Genomic DNA, 18,967 nt, shown 5'->3' on the forward strand with positions numbered 1-18,967 from the left:
GGAGCAACATAGTGAAACCCAAGCTCAAAAAAAAAAAAAAATCATTAATACTTTGTATAATCAAAAACGGTAACTATGTATTCAAGTGTACATGTCATAGGATAATACACTTCATGAGCTAGGTACTGTTAGTGTCATCCTCATTTTGTAGATAAGGCACTGATGTTCAAAGAGATAAAAGAATTTTTAAAAAATCCACCCAAAGTCCCTAGCTGGTAATCCTGTGCTAGGAATCTCTATTCTAGGTGTATTTACCAAAAAGAAAATGGAGACAGAGAAGGGGGGAGGGCAGGAAGAGGAAGGAAAGGAAGGAGAAAGGGGAGGAGAAAAAGGAGAAGGGAAGGGAAAGGAGAAGGGGTGAGGAAGGAAGGAGAAAGGGGGAGGGGTTAGTTATTGGTCTAAAGGCATTTCAGATTCACTCTTTTTTTGTTGTTGTTGTTAGTTGTAGTTAGACACAGCTAACTACCTTTATTTTATTTATCCATTTTATTTATCCATTTTTATGTGGTGTTGAGGATCAAACCCAGGGCCTTGCACATGCTACTCGAGTGCTCTACCGCTGAGCCACAACCCCAGCCCCTCAGATTCGCTCTTGATATTAAGGTCTTCATACGAAAATGCTAATGTCATTTTAAGGAGATGGTATTTAGACTGGAAGAGCCCCACAAAGTTACTCATGCAGTCATGAAAACACTACAATTTCACCTACCAGTCCTCTTATCATCTAGTTCAGGAGCCCTCTCGAGTTTACCTTACTGCAAGTAAAGGTAGATCTAATGTGACTTTCCAGCTTCCACACCTCCAAATATCACCATGGAACACAGTTCTCCAAACACATTTCTCCAAAAAGAATTCAAAGCTCCTCACAATTAGAGCCTGCCCAAAGTTTTGAATAATTGGAAAATAGTCATTTCTTCATATTATACACCCATGTAAATTCCAACTGGATAAAAGATTTTGATTTTGTGTAGATAAGACTTGTAAGAACTAAGCCATAAAATTTAAATTGTTAAATTTTTAATCTAGGCATTAAATGAACAGAATTATATAATATTTAAAAATCTTGTAAAACAAAGCTTTGTAACATTGTGTCATGATATTAATATTCTATAGATAAGAATGGACAGTTACTCAAAATCTTCAGTTAAAGGGACATGAACAGGCAGTTTCTAAAAGAAGAAATATTATAGGAAATGGAAATATAAAAAATATTTAACTCCATCAATAATCTCATAAATACAAATCAAAACTGAGAATTGTAATTTTTATCAATCAAATTACCAAATTAGTAATCAAGTATCTGCAAAGGAGTAAAGGAACAGGCTCACTCATAGATGTCTATGAGTAGATGTCAGGTAGCAAAACATTCCAAAAGCCATACTACTTTTGTGTCTTTTGAATAGAAATTTTGCTTTTAAACTTTTCCTACATAGAAATTTGCAAGATTTCTAAATAATGGCATTGAAGCATTGTTTTAATCATTTGAAGGCAAGAATCTTGTCTTAAATTTATTATCCCTAATATTCAATATAGTGCCTAGCACAAAGAGTTCCCATTACCTAAGTAATGTCATTAATTTGGCATTAGTCAAGAATGAGTTGTTGCCAGGACACTGAAGAGAACAGAGCTCTAGACTTAATGTTCTAGAGATGAAAAGGCCAAATGTGCACAGGCCTTTAGGAACATACATGAACATTACCAGTGAGTCTCATAGTCACCGGACCTAGTTCAATATTAACACAACTTACCACTAACATAAGTCTCAGTCTTTAGTTTATAGCACAGATTAGTTCACTGAAGGTTTAAAAAGAAAAAAAAAAACTTAAATGCTATCAGTATTTGGTTTTAGCTATCAATATTTGTCAATTACCTTAACAATGAAATCAAATGCAAAATCAAAGTGTTGAATGTAAAAAAAAAAATAAATTCCAAGTTTGCTCTCCTGCTAGACCCAGAGGCAGATGAGCCTGAAGAAAACTGTCACCAGAGAGATTCCTGGAACTTCCATGCAAGATGGTGATGGAGAAGGAGTAAAGCCTTTTTTTGGTGAGTTACAATATGAGGATGACACTGGAGATGACTGAAACCATCATACTTCACTTCCATGAGTGTTCACTCCCCTCCTCATCAGTTAATTCCCCACAGAAAACAGATGGCAGACTCTAAAGAGTTTAACTGGAAGGTGGAAGAGGAGGAAGAGGGAACTGAAGGAACTATTTATAAGAGTGTGGGTGGGTGAGAGACAACTACAAGAGTTCAAGAGTCACCCAAAATCTAGCAACAGCAGGTGTTACCCCTTGATCTGAAGGGGAAAGGTGCAGGCGGGGGGTGGTGGGGTGGGGCGGTTAGCAGAGCTGGTAAAAGCTAAACCTGCAAAAGAAGGGCTGCCTAGTAGGGCCTGTAAAAATGGAGAGAGGACTTAAAAGAACAAGCCACAGGACTGCAGGGAGAAAGCAAGAATCAGTAACTCCTCCCACTCATTGTCCTCTGCCCTTCGTTCCTGATCATTGCTACCCACTGGCTAAACTAGATTGAAGCCCAAAGGTAAGAAAATCTAAGTACTATAGCTCATAGATGTTGGCCTCCTGGGGCCAAAAGCAGGAACCTGGGGAGTATAAAAGAGAATAACCAGCAAAGTCTCCCTCCAAAAGCTGCCTATACTGCCATTAATCCACAGAAACTAGTGTATTGAGATAGGTTGCCCCACATTGTGGTCCTGCCCTAGTATTGACGGCGTCCAACCTCTCCAACCACCCTGTTCACTAATGACCATATGCTAGCCTTTCTCCAGACCTTAAATTCTGAAATGGTTCTAACATCTAAGCTTATGAAGTTCAGTAATGGACCCCCTGGGAAGCCAATCACCTCTATCCTGAGATGCCTCAAAAGTCTGGCTCCTGCCTGATCCCAGGGTACTTAAGGTAAGATTAAAAATAGCAGGCACAAATTTGGAAAGCAGTTTGGAGATTCCTGGGAAAGCTGGGAATGGAACCACCATTTGACCCAGCTATTGCCCTTCTCGGACTATTTCCTGAAGACCTTAAAAGAGCACACTACAGGGATACTGCCACATCGATGTTCATAGCAGCACAATTCACAATTGCCAGACTGTGGAATCAACCCAGATGCCCTTCAATAGATGAATGGATAAAAAAAATGTGGCATTTATACACCATGGAGTATTACGCAGCACTAAAAAATGACAAAATCGCGGAATTTGCAGGGAAATGGATGGCACTAGAGCAGATTATTCTTAGTGAAGCTAGCCAATCCCTAAAAAACAAATACCAAATGTCTTCTTTGATATAATGAGAGCAACTAAGAACAGAACAGGGAGGAAGAGCAGGAAGAAAAGTTTAACATTAAACAGAGACATGAGGCGGGAGGGAAAGGGAAAAAAAAAAGGGAAATCACATGGAAATGGAGGGAGACCCTCATTGTTTTACAAAATTATATATAAGAGGTTATGAGGGGAATGGGATAACAAACATGGAGGGAAATGAATTACAGTAGATGGGGTAGAGAGAGAAGATGGGAGGGGAGGGGAGGGGGGATAGTAGAGGATAGGAAAGGTAGCAGAATACAACAGTCACTAATATGGCAGTATGTAAAAATGTGATGTGTAACCGATGTGATTCTGCAATCTGTATTTGGGGTAAAAATGGGAGTTCATAACCCACTTGATTCTAATGTATGAAATATGATTTGTCAAGAGCTTGGTAATGTTGTGAACATCCAATAAAAAAACAAACAAACAAACAAACAAAAAATAGCAGGCACAGAGGCTGGCAATGTAGCTCAGTAGTAAAACATTTGTCTAGCAAGTCCAAGCATTTGTCTAGCTGGTTCAATCCCCAGCACTGGAGGAGGGGTGGGGGTGGGGAGGGTTAGCAAGCCCTGAGCAGTAAAATTACCCATTTACAAAGAAAAGATATAAATAACACTAATATGCCTGGTCCAAAACAGGTGTAGTTGGCTGAGAATTAAGGATTTATTTTTCTTGGAGGTAGTGGTTGGAGTTTAACATTCCAGTGACACTTTACACCTCCAAAGGTTTTCACAGAGGTGTTCTCCAAATATGGTAATGCACTAGAGATTTCGCTGCGTTTGGGGTCAGAACCATTCCTTTTCTAATGGTAGGTATGTAAGATGGTTGTATGAGCTTTGTAGCCTAAACACTGAGCTTAGAGAAGCAATGCCGGTTTATGCTTAGAAAAACTAACATCTCTCCGTAAGTAAGCTGTAAAAACAGAAGCCACATTTAGCCAGAGATCGCTGCCTGAGGCTTCTGTGCACCAGCCCACTTTCCCTGTGCTCACTTCCCCCAATACCCACCCAAAGAAGATCAGTAAGCCTTAAAGATGTGTTGTTTGTCTGTTCTCCAGTGAAAAAACATTTTATTTTACCCACCTGGATTCTGATTGCTTCATGAAACAGAATTCAAAACTTCATAGCACTTCTACACAGCATCCACTTAGCCCACCCGAACTTTGTCTAAAATTTACGAGACAAAGAGTCCCTCGCCCACAGCTGAACCTCAACAATTCCAAACTTCCTCAGTAGGAGGGGGTGAACAACTCATGAATCTTCATCTCAGCAGATGGCTCTACATCTGTGAAACCCTTTTGTGATTTGGTGTTCTTAAACACTGTTTTTCATAATTAAGCTTTGGCACCCCATCAAGATTTCTTGCACATGCAAGGTAATATTTCAGGTCTTTCATATTTGAAGAATCCACCCAAAGCACAGCATGCTTGCTTCATTTCAGATGGACTTGCACCCCAGGAAGAAACTTTTGTTAGGGAATTCAAATCACATAATTCTCAAAGACAGCAACTAATGTTTCCTTGCTCTAATCACATTTTGGATTTTCATAATTTTAGACAATGTCTAGGTGATACTTCTCCAAATGATAGTGAATGGCTCCTTTAAACTCTGTGCGTGAGAAGGGAACTAGGAGGGGAAAGTATCTGGAAGAAATCAAAGGTTTTATCATATCAGCTCTCCCCAAATTCCAATGCTGAGGCTTACAGTGGCCTCTGAGGAGCCCAAACTCAGCATTCTTTTTTTTCTCCCGCTTCCCTCCCCTCTCAGGCTAAAACTCAGTTTCCCTGGGCTTACCATAACCCAAGTGATGGTAGAAATCTGAAAGAGAAGATGCCTGAGACTGCCAAAGATTGCAGGTGGAGCTAGTCAACCTGGGCCTAGACAACCATCTCAGGAGCCCAGGGAAGCCACAGGCAGGATCTTTGGACAGTATCTTCCCTTTCTATTATAGGGGTGGAAGGAAGAACAATTCATCCTGCTAGCCTGTGTGGGTTATGTATGATGGCAAGTGTGGGCCTGCTCATCTCTTTCCCCCTTGAGCCTCCTTTCCCCTAGAAGGTCCTCAATGTAGTCTCCTGATCCCTTCTAGTGGCACTTTTCCTCTGCCACCCATCCAGACTCTGTGGAGAGCAGCCTCACCCTTCTGGAAGATGGGGAGGGAACTCCAGATAGGACATTGAGACCCATCCCCACTGAATGCCCAGTTCCCACTCTAAAGCTCCTTCCTCCTTGCTAATTATACCAGGGAGACATTGCAACATCTAGAAAGCCAGGCCAGAGGTCCCAAGCAGAGACCTGGAAGGGGAAGGGAAAGCACACCTGGATTGTAGGCCTGAATCTTTTTTGTGTCCCAGCATCATCCAGCACCACCCAGGCTCCCAGAATTCTGTGACGGCTCTTTATGTTATCATTTATTGTGTACTTATTCTGTCCTCATTGGTATGGAGATGAGTTCTAACATGCTCATTTTACAATTGAGAAAACTGAGGCTCAGAGAGAGCTAGTCTCCTGCAGAATCTGGGTCTGATTCCAAACACCTGGTTTGCCAACACCCATTTGTTTTTGTCAATTACATTGAAGGAGCCCCTTGGAATTTGTGTGATAGAAATTCTCAGAAATCTCAGACTCAGACACAGGGGCCTGAGAACACCAGCCCCGGCAAGGGGAGTATGAGAGCACTGGGCAGCTGTGCACTGAAGAGGCTCTGCTGCACTTGGAAGTAGGAAGGACAGGTTATGCTCTCTCTCCTGCTGTTACTGTTCTTGGAGATGCTGTGCAGTAAAAAGCAGAAAGGCTTTTGCCCAAATTTGACCAGGAACTATAGACTATAAAACTAGATATTCAGCAAAAGGGAAGGAAATCTTAGTGGCAGTGCTCTAAGAGACTTCACCAGACACTTCCAGGAGCTGAACACCCCTACACACACACACACACACACACACACACACACACACACACACACACACACCTTACCTCCAAAACAGTTCTTTTCCCTAGGTTCACACAGGTCCTCATTCCCTTGGGGAAGAACATCAAGTTCAAACCTGAGCCACTAGCCACTCCAGATTTGTCCCTACCATCAACATTGCCAAAACCAGAACATCAGGTCCAAGCTCATTATGTGGTACCTAGGGTCTGCCTGAGTTCCCCAGCAAAAGTTCGAGGTCCTAGCTTCTAGCCATGCTGCAACCCCAACACACACACACACACACACACACACACACACCCCTCTTTATGGACCCTCCCATCACCAATGGCATTGCCATATACACTCTCTGGTTCTCAGTTTCTCCATCTCATCCTTGGACTCATGGCCTGGTTTATTCCCATTCCAGCACCTGCTGGAGTTTTAGAACCTCCTGCTCCAGTGCAAACTGACCTTCAACCCCAGCACTGGGCTTTATTTATTGAAACCATTTCTCTCAGCATGGGGTGTGGGGGAGAGGGTCATGAAGTCTGAGGGGACCAATGATTCACAATGAAAGGTATTTTTGGTGGGAGGAAGCCAGTGGATAAGGAAAATGGTCTCCACCCCACCAACTACATCCTCAAAAGCATTTGAAATGTACACCAGATCTGCTAGAACCAGATCCTGAGCCTTCAAGGCCAATCTGCTGGACCAGAGTTCAAAGCTCCCTACCCCAATCCCCCCACCCCATGGGGTGACAGTAGTCCGGAATCAGATGGGATGCATACGGGCACACTGGAAGAGAGGGTGATCTGAAAGCACGGCGGAGGTTGCGGTGCAGGTTCAGGATAGGATTCCAGCGATTGCTGAAACCCACACCCTCTGGGTAGGGAATAAGGGGATATTGGAAACACCAGATGCAGCTGGAGGATTACACAACCCTGTGGCTTCCCAAGTGACAGCAACCCTAAGAAGGAGGCAGACCTGCTTCCTCTCTCAAGGACTTCCCAAATGTCTGCTTTTGTGGCAAATAAAATTTCAGGGGGGGGGGGGGGAGAATGACACAAGGAGTCTCCAGTTAATACCTTGCAACAACGCATGTATTCTGGGAGGGATTGGCAGTCATTTAAGAAAACTATTACATTACACAAGGAATATACATAGAATGAAATACTTTGTGCTGAAAGGCAATTAAGTTTAGGATCTGGTAATTTCTAGCACCCCTCCTTCTGCTAAGAAGGAGGCACTAGGGAGGATCATAACTTTGGCAGCCACAGAGCAAACCTAGCACCTGTACCAGCCAGCACTGGGGGTCCCAGGCCCCTCACATCCTCCACGCAAGCCCAGAGCAGGGCAGAAGGCAACTTGCTCTAAACCCCTGAATTCAACCTTGCACGAACAGAGCTCTGTGGCAAGTCTTTTCCTTCTCACTGCAAGAGCTGGGCTTTATTTGTTTGCCAATTTAAACATATTGTTTAAACATGGATGTTTCCTTTACAGCTCTGAGTAAAACATTTTCTTGATGGAAAATTGATGGGGTTCTTTAACTTTTAATTGATATCTGCTAATGATAGGTGTGGCTGCTGCCTTTTCACAGTGAGGGAAATGAAATATTTGCCTTGGGTCATACATCAGTAGCCATATATGGGCAAGGCTTGGCTGGTGATCCCACCCATGTCCAAGTATCTAAGAAGGGGAGAAATTCCAATTTCATAATGTGACCTAATGGTTTTGGTTAAAAGCAGGCATCAATGTCAAGGAAAGAGTCAGGCCTATGGGACTTGGAAGCCTAGGAGTTTCAGGCTCAGACATCCTGTCCATTCTGCTAAAGGCATCTGTCCATCCATTCCTTCCCTCTTCCATTCATTCCACAAGCCCTTTGTTTTCCCAATGCACAGGACTGAGGTCCTCTCACATGAAGTCTTAAAAAGCAAGTGGATATAATTTTGATACTTATGAATCCCTCCTGCCTAAGGCTAGCCTGGCCAGTCTCTGAGCTAAGGTCATTGATTATTTGAATAAATCTTTGAAGTCTACTCTGCTCTGCTCTAGCTTGGGGAATAACAGTGGTTCCTGCCCTCAGAGAGCAACAAGAAACAAATGCAATTTGCTGTAGAAGACTGAAAAGAATTTGGCAGAAATCTAGAGCAGGATGTGGACCTAAGGAGAGCAGAATTCAATTGGTTTGGGAAAGATGTGCAAAGTTCTCACCAAGGACCCCAGGAGTCTGCTCTGAACTTGCTACCATAGGCCATGCCTCATGGTGGCCCTGCATTTCCTTACCTTGATCCATGTAGAAAATCAGAACAAAACATTTAGAAAGTGATCCAAGTTTTGTGCTGACACATAATGGCGATTGGGGGATGGGGGTTGGAGGGGAGCATGGGAGAAATGGAGGAACTTTTAGAAAGGGCAAAGGGGAGAGAGGGGAAAGGAGGAGGGAAGGGGGTAGGAATGATGGTGGAGTGAGTTAGAAATCATTAACCTAAGTACACATATAAGACACGAATGGTGTGAAAATACTTTGTGTACAGTGTCTTGAAAAATTGTACTCTATATGTGTAATGTGAAATGAATTGCATTCTGCCATTATGTATAACAAATTAGAATTTTTAAAAACGAAAGAAAGAAAATGATCCAATTTCTGCAAATCTCACTGTTGTTCCAGCAAAGCAAGTGCTGCCATGGAAGCTTCTTCACAGTATGTCTTGTTTAGAAGTAAGCTCACTGCAAGGTGAGCTAAGCTAGTTTTGTTCTGTGGTCCATAGGACCACAAATAAATGGCAAATAAATGTGCCACTTTTAAAACAAAACTGTCCTCTAATGTTTTCTCTGGAGTAGCTGCTAAAAGACCCAGAAGCAGCCCCCCAACAGTGCCCTCCAATAAAATTTTAAATTTAGATTATGAATGTAATTTCCCTCTACATGTCAGGTCAGTAAATTTGTGTCTTTACCAGTCCAAAGCATGATTTCAAAATGGCGGGTGTGTGTGTGGGGGGATAATCAGGAAACAATAAAAAAATACTGCATTTTTGTAGTTAATTCTTCCAAATGTAGAATATGTTTTATATAGTTGTTACAAACGCATCTTTTAAATAGAACTGCATAAATTTGAGGGCAATCACACTTGAATAGCCAAAGCTAAGTCACCATGATGAGGAAGCTGAACACTTGCCTAACATTCAGGGCGGATTTAATGTTTCAGCTGCAAGAGATGAAATTCGTTGACTTTTCCAACTCCTTGATTTCCATTACAGTTTCCTATTAGTGAGGGCCTCTTCTGTGGTGAGGGATCAAGGTCCTGACCTACTGTCGCCCAGGCTTCCAATTTCCCAGCTCTTGGGCAGGGCACCAGAAAAGCAGGTGAAGAGGAAATGCTGGGATCTCCAAGCGCCCCGCCCAATCTGTGGTACACAGTAGGACTTCAGTAGCACTAGTTCCTTTCTGTTCAACCTTAGACCTAACCGGTGTCACGTTTTCCCCTAATTGTCCAACCCTTTGTGTGAAGAGTGTATTTCCAGTCCTTTCCCCACAATGACAACCCAAGCGGGTTTTAAGTAAACAGGAAAAGCCAAAGGACAGTGTGGGCGCCAAGGAGTGAAGACTGCGCGGGTAACGAGGGACTGACTGGCTGGGGCTGAAGAAGTCCTCCAGCTAGCCCGCTTCGACCAGTCGGAATAAAGAAGTCAGTAACTTGGGGGAAAACGCAACTGGAAGATGCGCGACTGTCGGGGCAGGGGTGCCTTATCCACTCCCTGGCCTCGAGGGACGAAGGCTCGCTTTCGCTGTGGGAACGGATGGGACTTTGATTGCCCAGAAGAGCCAGTCGCCCTTTCTAACATTTCTCATTTGAATACATGAAAATGTGAGTTGGTTTTGGCAAGGCGAAGCTCGCTCACGGCCAGAGACGGTTTTGTCGCCCGCGGGAGAAGCCAGGTGGGGGGGAGCAGCTCCGGCTCTGACATCCGGCTGTTGGCGAGCCAGGTCCACGAACTCTGGGACGGTTCTGAAACCCATCGGCGACTCCGACGACAGAAATCAGTAGGAGAAGGGACAAACCTAATGGCTGATGTTTGTTTGTTTACAATAGAATAACAGAAAGCCCTAGTGTTGAGTATTGGAGACACACACGGGCGCACACACCACCTGGCCAGGGATGCAGCGAGAACAGCAAAAGGACTCCGCACAGAAGTGGCCCGACGACGTCCTTCAGGTGGTTGTAGGGGGCCTACCTACTGGGAGTGGGACGTCTTATAAGTGGGGAGTTAATTCCTTAATTAATGATTTAGTGTCAGAAGGAAGAGAGGAGCGAAAGTATGAGGAAAGAAAAGGCAAAGAAGGGAGAGGCGGTCAAAGAAAAGGAGCTCCAAGGCTGGCCCTGCGCCTCTGGCTGGTCAGGGCGAGAGTGGGCCCCTCAGAGCCGACCGCAGCGCCCCCCGCGGTCGTGGGCGGGACGCTTAAGACAGGCGCTCCGGAGGCACTCAGGTCCCTTCTCCAGGCACACTTCAAATCGCCAGGGCCAGCAGAGGCTTTCTGCGTTCCGGCCTTCCTCATTCCTCAGCTGAGCCAGGTCCCAGTTGGGGTCGGCTTTGAACAGAGTTAAAGACCACAGGTCTTTCATTGAGTCTGATTCTCTCTCTTGCAGGAGGAAGACTTAAGCTTCTTATCTGGGTAGGAGGTGGGGGACCGAGGATAAATTCGGACCACCCCGCACCAAGCGTGGCTGGGCCCACGGAGGTCCTGACCTGATCACAGCACCGACGAGAGTCGTCGGGGAAAGGAGGCAGACTAGGAAAAGCCATAGAGGGAAGCCCTGGAGAGAATCCAGGGGCATCGCATCGCAGAGGCCAGCCACCCCAGACCCTGCTTTCGTCCACACCCTTCGATCGCTAAATAGGTAGGGCCCAGGCTTGGGGAGGCCACCAGCTGGGTCCACGACAGGAGCCTTGGCTTGGAGACATCTTTAGTCTTTAGTCGTCATACCCTCTGCTTCTCCCTGCCTGGTCAATATCTGCGGGGAGGATGAGCGGAGGCACACGGGTTCAGTCAATGGACCTCCTACGAGGGTCTGTGCAGGGAGGGAGCAGGCCCCAAACGCGTGGCAGGAGCAGCTTTCTGGATCCGCGGCTGCCTTATGTACTAGGGTACCCCAAGGTCCTGACTGCCCCAGCGTCCTCCACTTGAGGAGCCCGCTCTCCCCGCTACCTCGGCTGCCCTCGGCTGCCCCCGGCTGCCGAAGACCAGTCCTCACCCCTGCGAGATTGGCTCGGGACTTCTCAGGAACTGCCACGTGGCTGCTCTAGTGATTTCCCTGCCCTGAGTCCACTCAGCCTCCTAGAGCTGAAGACAGGTTTAACTCCCCTAAGAAAACAGCAGTCTTTGCAAAGCAGTTGTGCAACACTGTAAGGACCTAATTGGGGAAAGTGGTTGGAAACAAAGCAGGGTTAGGCAGCTGGACTCTTTACCTGGCTGCCAACTGGCCATCAACCCTGAGAGACAGCAGCGTGTGTGTGTGTGTGTGTGTGTGTGTGTGTGTGTGTTTCCTAGTCAAGGACACTGCGTGGCCCTGCTGATTCTCTTTTAACCCTCAGGGAAACTGACTGGGTAGCATGTGGAGTACATTAGAACTTCACCTTCTAAATTTGTTAGGTGTCTACGAATGCTGCCGCAGACCAAAATCCCTGCCTGAAAGACACGTGCGAGTTTCAACCAGTCTCTCCAGGGGTTATCGCTGTGGGCACCTGCTGGAAAATCTAGCACTCGGTCTGTAAGACAGGAGGCGCTGTGTTCGGGGAATCCCTTGGTCTGCGGACCTGGGAACCTAGGAGCTGGATCAAGGCTTTGAAGCTGACAGATTCCATTCTGCACCATCAGTCTTAGGCTTTGAAGAAGCTTGGGAGAAACACTACTTTGGCCATAACACTATGAACAGATATTATTATTATTATACATTGATGAAAAAAACTACAGTTCAGCAAAATAAGCCAAATGAACATTTGACATTTTAAAATTAATTCCCGTTACAGTGACTACGTTTTTTTCTCTTAAAGTGCAGTGTTTTTGTGCACTGTAAAAGCTATCACTAAGCTATTACTAAGTTGTAACCACCCATAAAGAAAATACTGTAGTCAAGCTTGATGTTGTAGAAGAGCCAAGAGGGCGTTGAGAGTCACACGCTGGAAGGAACAAGGAAGCTCATTAACACTGAAAGTCTCCATCAGACTGAGGGAGCTAAGCATCAGTGTACTTTACAATTGGAACTGAGGTCCTGCTGCTGATGGGAACTTTGCACCAAAGAATTAGCTTCAGACACACACTTGCAGGTACATTTACATAAACTCAAGGGTCCACCTCGGTAGACTGCATTGGGGTGGGTTCTTGGTCTGCTGAGTTCCAGGTGGATTTAATTTCATTCTCATTCCTTCCCTCACAAATGATGCCCCCCTTCTGTTCAAAAAGGAATTGTAATCCAATGCTTTTATCTTTTTTATTTCCTTAACTGTACATCTTCACCCTCTCTGCTCCCCTGCTGATTTAAGAGATTTGTTTGGTTCAAGGACTTAACGTGATTCTCTTGCCAGATTTCAAGGAAGAAAGATTTAAGAGAACAAAGAACGGGGTGGGGGGGGGTGTGATAAGATATCTATTTGGAAGGCAAGTTAAAACACATTTCTTAAAATGAGATTAATTACATTCTTTAACTTTGCAAAACAAGAATTTTGCAGTCTTAGTTAAGATTTTATTTTATTGCTACTTAAGGAAACCTGGTGGTTCTGCAGGCAGGTACAACATATACATGGTCACTCACACACTCCATCACTCATACTCAGAACACATATACACTCTACTCAGAAACACCCGTGCACCATCTCCCAACCTATCACCAATTTAGTGCCTATCATCCAGTCTCTTTGGTTGGTCTTTCTCCAGGACTTGTGAGCAATCCACTACAAAGAGAGAGAGAGTCAAAAGGCTTTCCGTGGGGGAGAATTTCCCACAGAAGCCCAGGACCCATTAGGAACCAAGTGAGAGCTTGAAATGCTAGTCCCACACCTCCAGGTCAGAGACACAGCCTTTATGGGCTGCCTCTGGCTTTGGCCTGGCACCTCTTCAGCAGCGCAGATGCGTCCCCGCGTACGAGTCCTAGCTTTCCCAGCTAACGCCCGTGTTTAGGGAGATGTCCCCTCCCCTTGACCTTTCCCTATCAAAAACCAGAAGGTACCTTCCAGCTCAGTCCCCTAGGCTGCCGAAGGGGGGTGGGAGGAGGAGCTCGATTGAGGGAGGACGGCCAACTTGGATCTGCCTGCTCTACCACACAGACATCTGCTCTCAGTTTCTTCCTCTTTATGTTCACTACAGATGACAAGGGGAGTGGAGAGGACTGAGGCGGAAAAAAAAGTTATGTCATAAAGATATAAAACGGTGCTGTGACTCACCTGCTCTTAGCCGCAGGTACGAGTTTCGTGGCTGCGCCTCCGCTCTGCTAGCCAGGAGCCCGGGTCAACCTAACGTCACTTGGCTCGGCTGACTCAGATGGCTGGGTTTCTAGTGACGAGGCTTTTTCCCTTTTCTAGTCTGAAGCCCAGGTGAGGGGAAAAAATAAAATAAAATAAAGTCTGTATTCACCAGTCTCGCGGGGTTGAACTTTGGGTCTGGAATCATGAGGGTAGAGGCAAGGAACAGGTAAAAGGGCATGAGGAGCTCCGGACGCAGTCGCAGTTCAGGTACAGAGGGTGGTGAGTGCCTCTAGGGAGGAACCCCTTGGTCATCTCGCGCACAAGGTCCCAGAGCCTGGGCTCCGACGCCACCGCCCCAGCCCTTCTCCAGCTACCGGGTTCCCATCTAGAATCTTGGCCTGCCCTTCATGGTCCCGCCTATTTTTCTTTTTCCCTTTTCCAAAGGGGGTTACATACACTCCCCCGCCCCATTTCACTCTTTCCCTAGCCTCGGGGCTTAAACCAATTACACTGCTTTGCAAACAAAGTGAGGGCCAGGTTTGGGGGGAGGGGACTCAATGGGAGGGGGCGCGGGGGGCGCGCGCGGCGGTGGCGCGGCAGGGCGGGAGGAGCGGCGGCTGGACTGGCGGGCGGCCGCCTCGCAGGTGCACCTCGGGCTTTGTAGGTGCGAGCGTCTTTGTGCCGCGGACAAATGGGGAGAGGACGAGGAGGTGGGCACTCGAGCGACGTAAGATCCACATCAGCTCAACTGCACTCGCCTCACAGAGGCCGCCCGCTCACTTTCCGCGGAGGCGCTCCCCGGCGCCGCGCTCCGCGGCAGCCGCCTGCCCCCGGCGCTGCCCCCGCCCGCCGTGCCGCCGCCACGCACGCCGCGCCCCGCAGCGCCAAGCTTCCTCCTCTCCGGGGTGGCTTTGGGCCCGCGCGGGCGCTCCGGTGACTGCAGCTGCTTCGGCTCCCCTCCCCCCGCCCCGCGCCGCGCGGTTGCCCGTCGCTTCGCACTGGGCTGGATGGTTGCATCGGGCAGGGTTGCTCCAGGATGTTAGGGACTGTGAAGATGGAAGGGCATGAGAGCAGCGACTGGAACAGCTATTACGCGGACACACAGGAGGTGAGAGACTGGTGGCCGGTAGGGCGTCTCCGGAGCCCAGAGGCCGGGGCGAGGTGGGCGCGGGACGGGCAGTGTGGCTGGCGGGCTGGTGGCGCCTAATCGGTGCCACGGCTGCCCGTCTGCTTGGTGTGGTCCGGGCCCAGCTTTGGACAGGCCTCAGAGTCGGTCCAGTTGCCCTGTTGGGTCCTTGCTCTCGCAACGGGCAAAAGAGTTTTAGGAAACTCCGGGCTTTGAAAACATCCGCTCTGGAAAGCACTTGCCTCTGCCCTGTAGAGAGCGGGAGCTGGAGCCCGGCCCTGGGCGCCTCGGGTGCCGCCGGCACTAGTTGGAAGTAACTCTGAGAAATCCAGAGCTTGCCTTCAGGGCAGTCTCTGCGTCCCACCGTTTGATTTGCGGACATATTCTGATAAAGGCGCTGTGCAGCAAAGTTGGGCGTCTTAATAATGAAACGATTCCTACATTTTGTAAAACTTCTTCAAAAGCCCTGTTTGGGGGAGAAGTGAGCTCATTCTACTCTAGAACCGCTGGGTGGCGCTAGTGCGAGCCAAATCCTTTTCCAGAACTCGGGGCCAAGAACCTGTTTCTCTTCATTGTCCCCTTGGTGGCCCGTTCATGGGCTTTATTTTACAATGTGCACAAAAGGATTGAGAGGAAAACCAGGTACAGGCAGGATCACCCCCTATTAAAAGTATTTTTCCGAAAACAGTTTGCAGTTGCCCCCCAAAAGTTTATTTACCATTCTTTAAAACGCTTACTGGATTGGGCCTTGGATTATCTTGGGAAAAGGAAAAGAAAATAAACTCCCAAGTAAATAAACCCCACCACATGACGGCGGTGGACAAAATATATATTTATGTGTGTGTATATGTATATATACATATATATAATCAGAAAACATTTTCATAGCAATTAGTTTCTATATAGAGAGATGTATTTTCACATTCATTCAAGTTTATTTGAATACCATAGTTTACAGGGTATTCCTATTTAAATCTATTTATTCATCTCTTATGTTTTCAAATGGAGTTATATTTGCTGATGAACATAAATTTGAGGAATTTATTGTTCTTTATTAAATTATCAGATAAGTAGTTTTAGTATTTCTGGGTTCTGTATTTTAAAATACCCACTTCATTCCCAAATTACTATTGATAAAAAGAGTTTTTAAAAGGAGCTCAGAACTCTTCCAGAGGTTTAATTCTGATGCAGTCATCTCAATCCACCAGTTAAGCCCTCTAGTAAAAGAGCTTTCCTACATGTTGAAACTGAGAATTAGGAAGTAGAAGAGCATTAAGAGAAAGTAGGTAGAGTTTAATTTTGGAAAATTTTCAAAACTACTCATGAAGTTTCAAAGGCAAGGCTTTTGAAATGGTCATCAGCAGCATATCGGTTTGTGAAAAAAACCTAGATGATTATTACAACAAATTGTCACCAACATTTTCACACTTTAAAGGGCTAGAAATAGGTAACATTGCAAGTTTTTAAATGGTTTGCAGAGGTATACACGTAAACTCATGTCAAACATATGTAGAAGGTTGATACTATGATGCACCCCTGCAATACCCTTCTGTTAATCTGATTTCACTTTTATTTGCCGAAGCCTATATAATTTCTGAGTATGCTTCCTTTTTAAATATTAGAGTTGCTACAAGTAGATGGGAAACACTGCTTCTAGATATAATTTTTTTTTTAAAAAAGGAATGCATCATTTTGGCAAAAACTCCTAAAACAATAAAGCCATTTCTTGTAGGGAAATGAATGATGGTAGGGGTATATGGCTCTGGATGATTTGCTGTATTTTAAGAAGAGTTTCATTAACAGCCATCTAGCACAATCAAGACTGCTATGTAGTCAAGCGGAGCCTGCTAGCCTTGGGTGAGGTGGGCACAGAGTTGGCGCCCTGTTGCTCGCCCAGCGGGGGCTGGGCCGGGAACCCACTGGATCCTTGGGATGACGTGAAGAAGCGGAGGGTCAGAGATTAATTCTATTTTCGGAGTTTTTAAAGACCATTTGCCTCAAAGGCCAGAGGCTGGTGTGGGGTGGAGACTTGGTATACTGCCTGGTGTGGATAGAGGCGGCAGTGAAGCAGCCCTGGAAGCCAACCCCTGCGTCTGGTGTGTAAGGCGATTACACATCTTCCCGGGGACATATTTTCTGTGAGCGCTTGTCTTTCATGCCTGCTGCGTTAGGATTTTCCTCCTGCCGCGCAAGACATCTTTGCTCGGTCTGGGAAGGGCGCCTAACAGTTTGCCCAGGGTGGGGGGCTCCCATACTTTTTAGAAATGCTCTCCACCCCCGCCACCAGGAGTTTGCCCCTGGCCTGATGCCCCCCCTCTGCCCGCAGCCTATCACTAACCCCGCCCTTCGGGGCCTCTTCACTCGCTGTCTCTGCTCCAGGCCTACTCCTCCGTCCCAGTCAGCAACATGAACTCAGGCCTAGGTTCCATGAACTCCATGAACACCTACATGACCATGAACACCATGACCACGAGCGGCAACATGACCCCGGCTTCCTTCAATATGTCCTACGCTAACCCAGGCCTGGGAGCCGGTCTGAGTCCCGGCGCTGTGACCGGCATGCCAGGGGGCTCAGCGGGCGCCATGAACAGCATGACGGCAGCAGGAGTGACTGCCATGGGGACGGCGCTGAGTCCAGGTGGCATGAGCGCCATGGGCGCGCAGCCGGCGGCCTCCATGAATGGCCTGGGCCCCTATGCGGCCGCCATGAACCCGTGCATGAGCCCGATGGCGTACGCTCCGTCCAACCTGGGCCGCAGCCGCGCGGGCGGAGGCGGCGACGCCAAGACGTTCAAGCGCAGCTACCCACACGCCAAGCCGCCCTACTCCTACATCTCGCTCATCACGATGGCCATCCAGCAGGCGCCCAGCAAGATGCTCACGCTGAGCGAGATCTACCAGTGGATCATGGACCTCTTCCCCTATTACCGGCAGAACCAGCAGCGCTGGCAGAACTCCATCCGCCACTCTCTCTCTTTCAACGACTGCTTCGTCAAAGTGGCACGATCCCCGGACAAGCCAGGCAAGGGCTCTTACTGGACGCTGCATCCGGACTCCGGCAACATGTTCGAGAACGGCTGCTACCTGCGCCGTCAGAAGCGCTTCAAGTGCGAGAAGCAGCCAGGGGCCGGTGGAGGGAGTGGGGCCAGCGGCTCCAAGAGCGGCCCTGAAAGCCGCAAGGACCCCTCTGGCGCGGGTAACCCCAGCGCCGACTCCCCTCTTCATCGGGGTGTGCACGGGAAGGCCGGCCAGCTAGAGGGCGCGCCGGCCCCTGGGCCCGCCGCCAGCCCCCAGACTCTGGACCACAGCGGGGCGACGGCGACAGGGGGCGCCTCGGAGTTGAAGACTCCAGCCTCCTCGTCGGCTCCCCCCATAAGCTCCGGGCCTGGGGCCCTGGCATCTGTGCCCCCCTCTCATCCAGCGCATGGCCTAGCACCCCACGAGTCTCAGATGCACCTGAAAGGGGATCCCCACTACTCCTTCAACCACCCCTTCTCCATCAACAACCTCATGTCCTCCTCGGAGCAGCAGCACAAGCTGGACTTCAAGGCATATGAGCAGGCACTGCAGTACTCACCCTACGGCGCCACGTTGCCCGCCAGCCTGCCCCTTGGCAGCGCCTCTGTGGCCACGAGGAGCCCCATCGAGCCCTCAGCCCTGGAGCCGGCCTACTACCAAGGTGTGTATTCCAGACCCGTCCTAAACACTTCCTAGCTTCCGGGACTGGGGGTTTGTCTGCATGGCCATGCTGGTAGCAGTGAGAGAAAAAAAAACAAAAACAAAAACAAAAAACAACAGCAAACAAAACCACACACATCAACAACATAATAAAATCCCAACTATTTTAATTTTTCGTGCACAATTTTCCCCCAGTGGAAAGGACTGTTACTTTATTGTATTCAAAACTCGTTGTGTATATTATTACCAACCCCGCACCAACAAAAATTTTTCCTTCGAAGTTTAATGATCCACAGTGTATATATAAAATTTTCCTTCTTCCTTGCCCTCTTCCCTTTCTTCCCTCTTTCCCTTCCAGACACATTCTAGTCTGTGCAGGGTATATTTAAACAAAAACAAAGAAAGATGGTCAAGTTTGTAAAATATTTGTTTGTGCTTTTTCTCCCCTCCTTATCTGACCCCAGCGCACGA

General features: G+C 47.4%; 1 protein-coding gene across 1 annotated transcript; it reads left to right on the forward strand.

The window, feature by feature from the left end:
- Positions 1 to 14,728: 14,728 nt before the first annotated feature.
- Positions 14,729 to 18,532, forward strand: FOXA1 (forkhead box A1; the record flags this gene model as incomplete). The annotated part of the gene is made up of 2 exons (XM_081292361.1): positions 14,729 to 14,800; positions 17,198 to 18,532. The coding sequence occupies 2 exons, from the start codon at positions 14,729 to 14,731 to the stop codon at positions 18,530 to 18,532; spliced, it is 1,407 nt and encodes a 468-aa protein (XP_081148487.1).
- Positions 18,533 to 18,967: the final 435 nt, after the last annotated feature.

This window comes from Spermophilus citellus (assembly GCF_964194105.1).
Source record: "Spermophilus citellus genome assembly, chromosome: 4".
In the NCBI taxonomy this organism is placed as follows: Eukaryota; Metazoa; Chordata; class Mammalia; order Rodentia; family Sciuridae; genus Spermophilus; species Spermophilus citellus.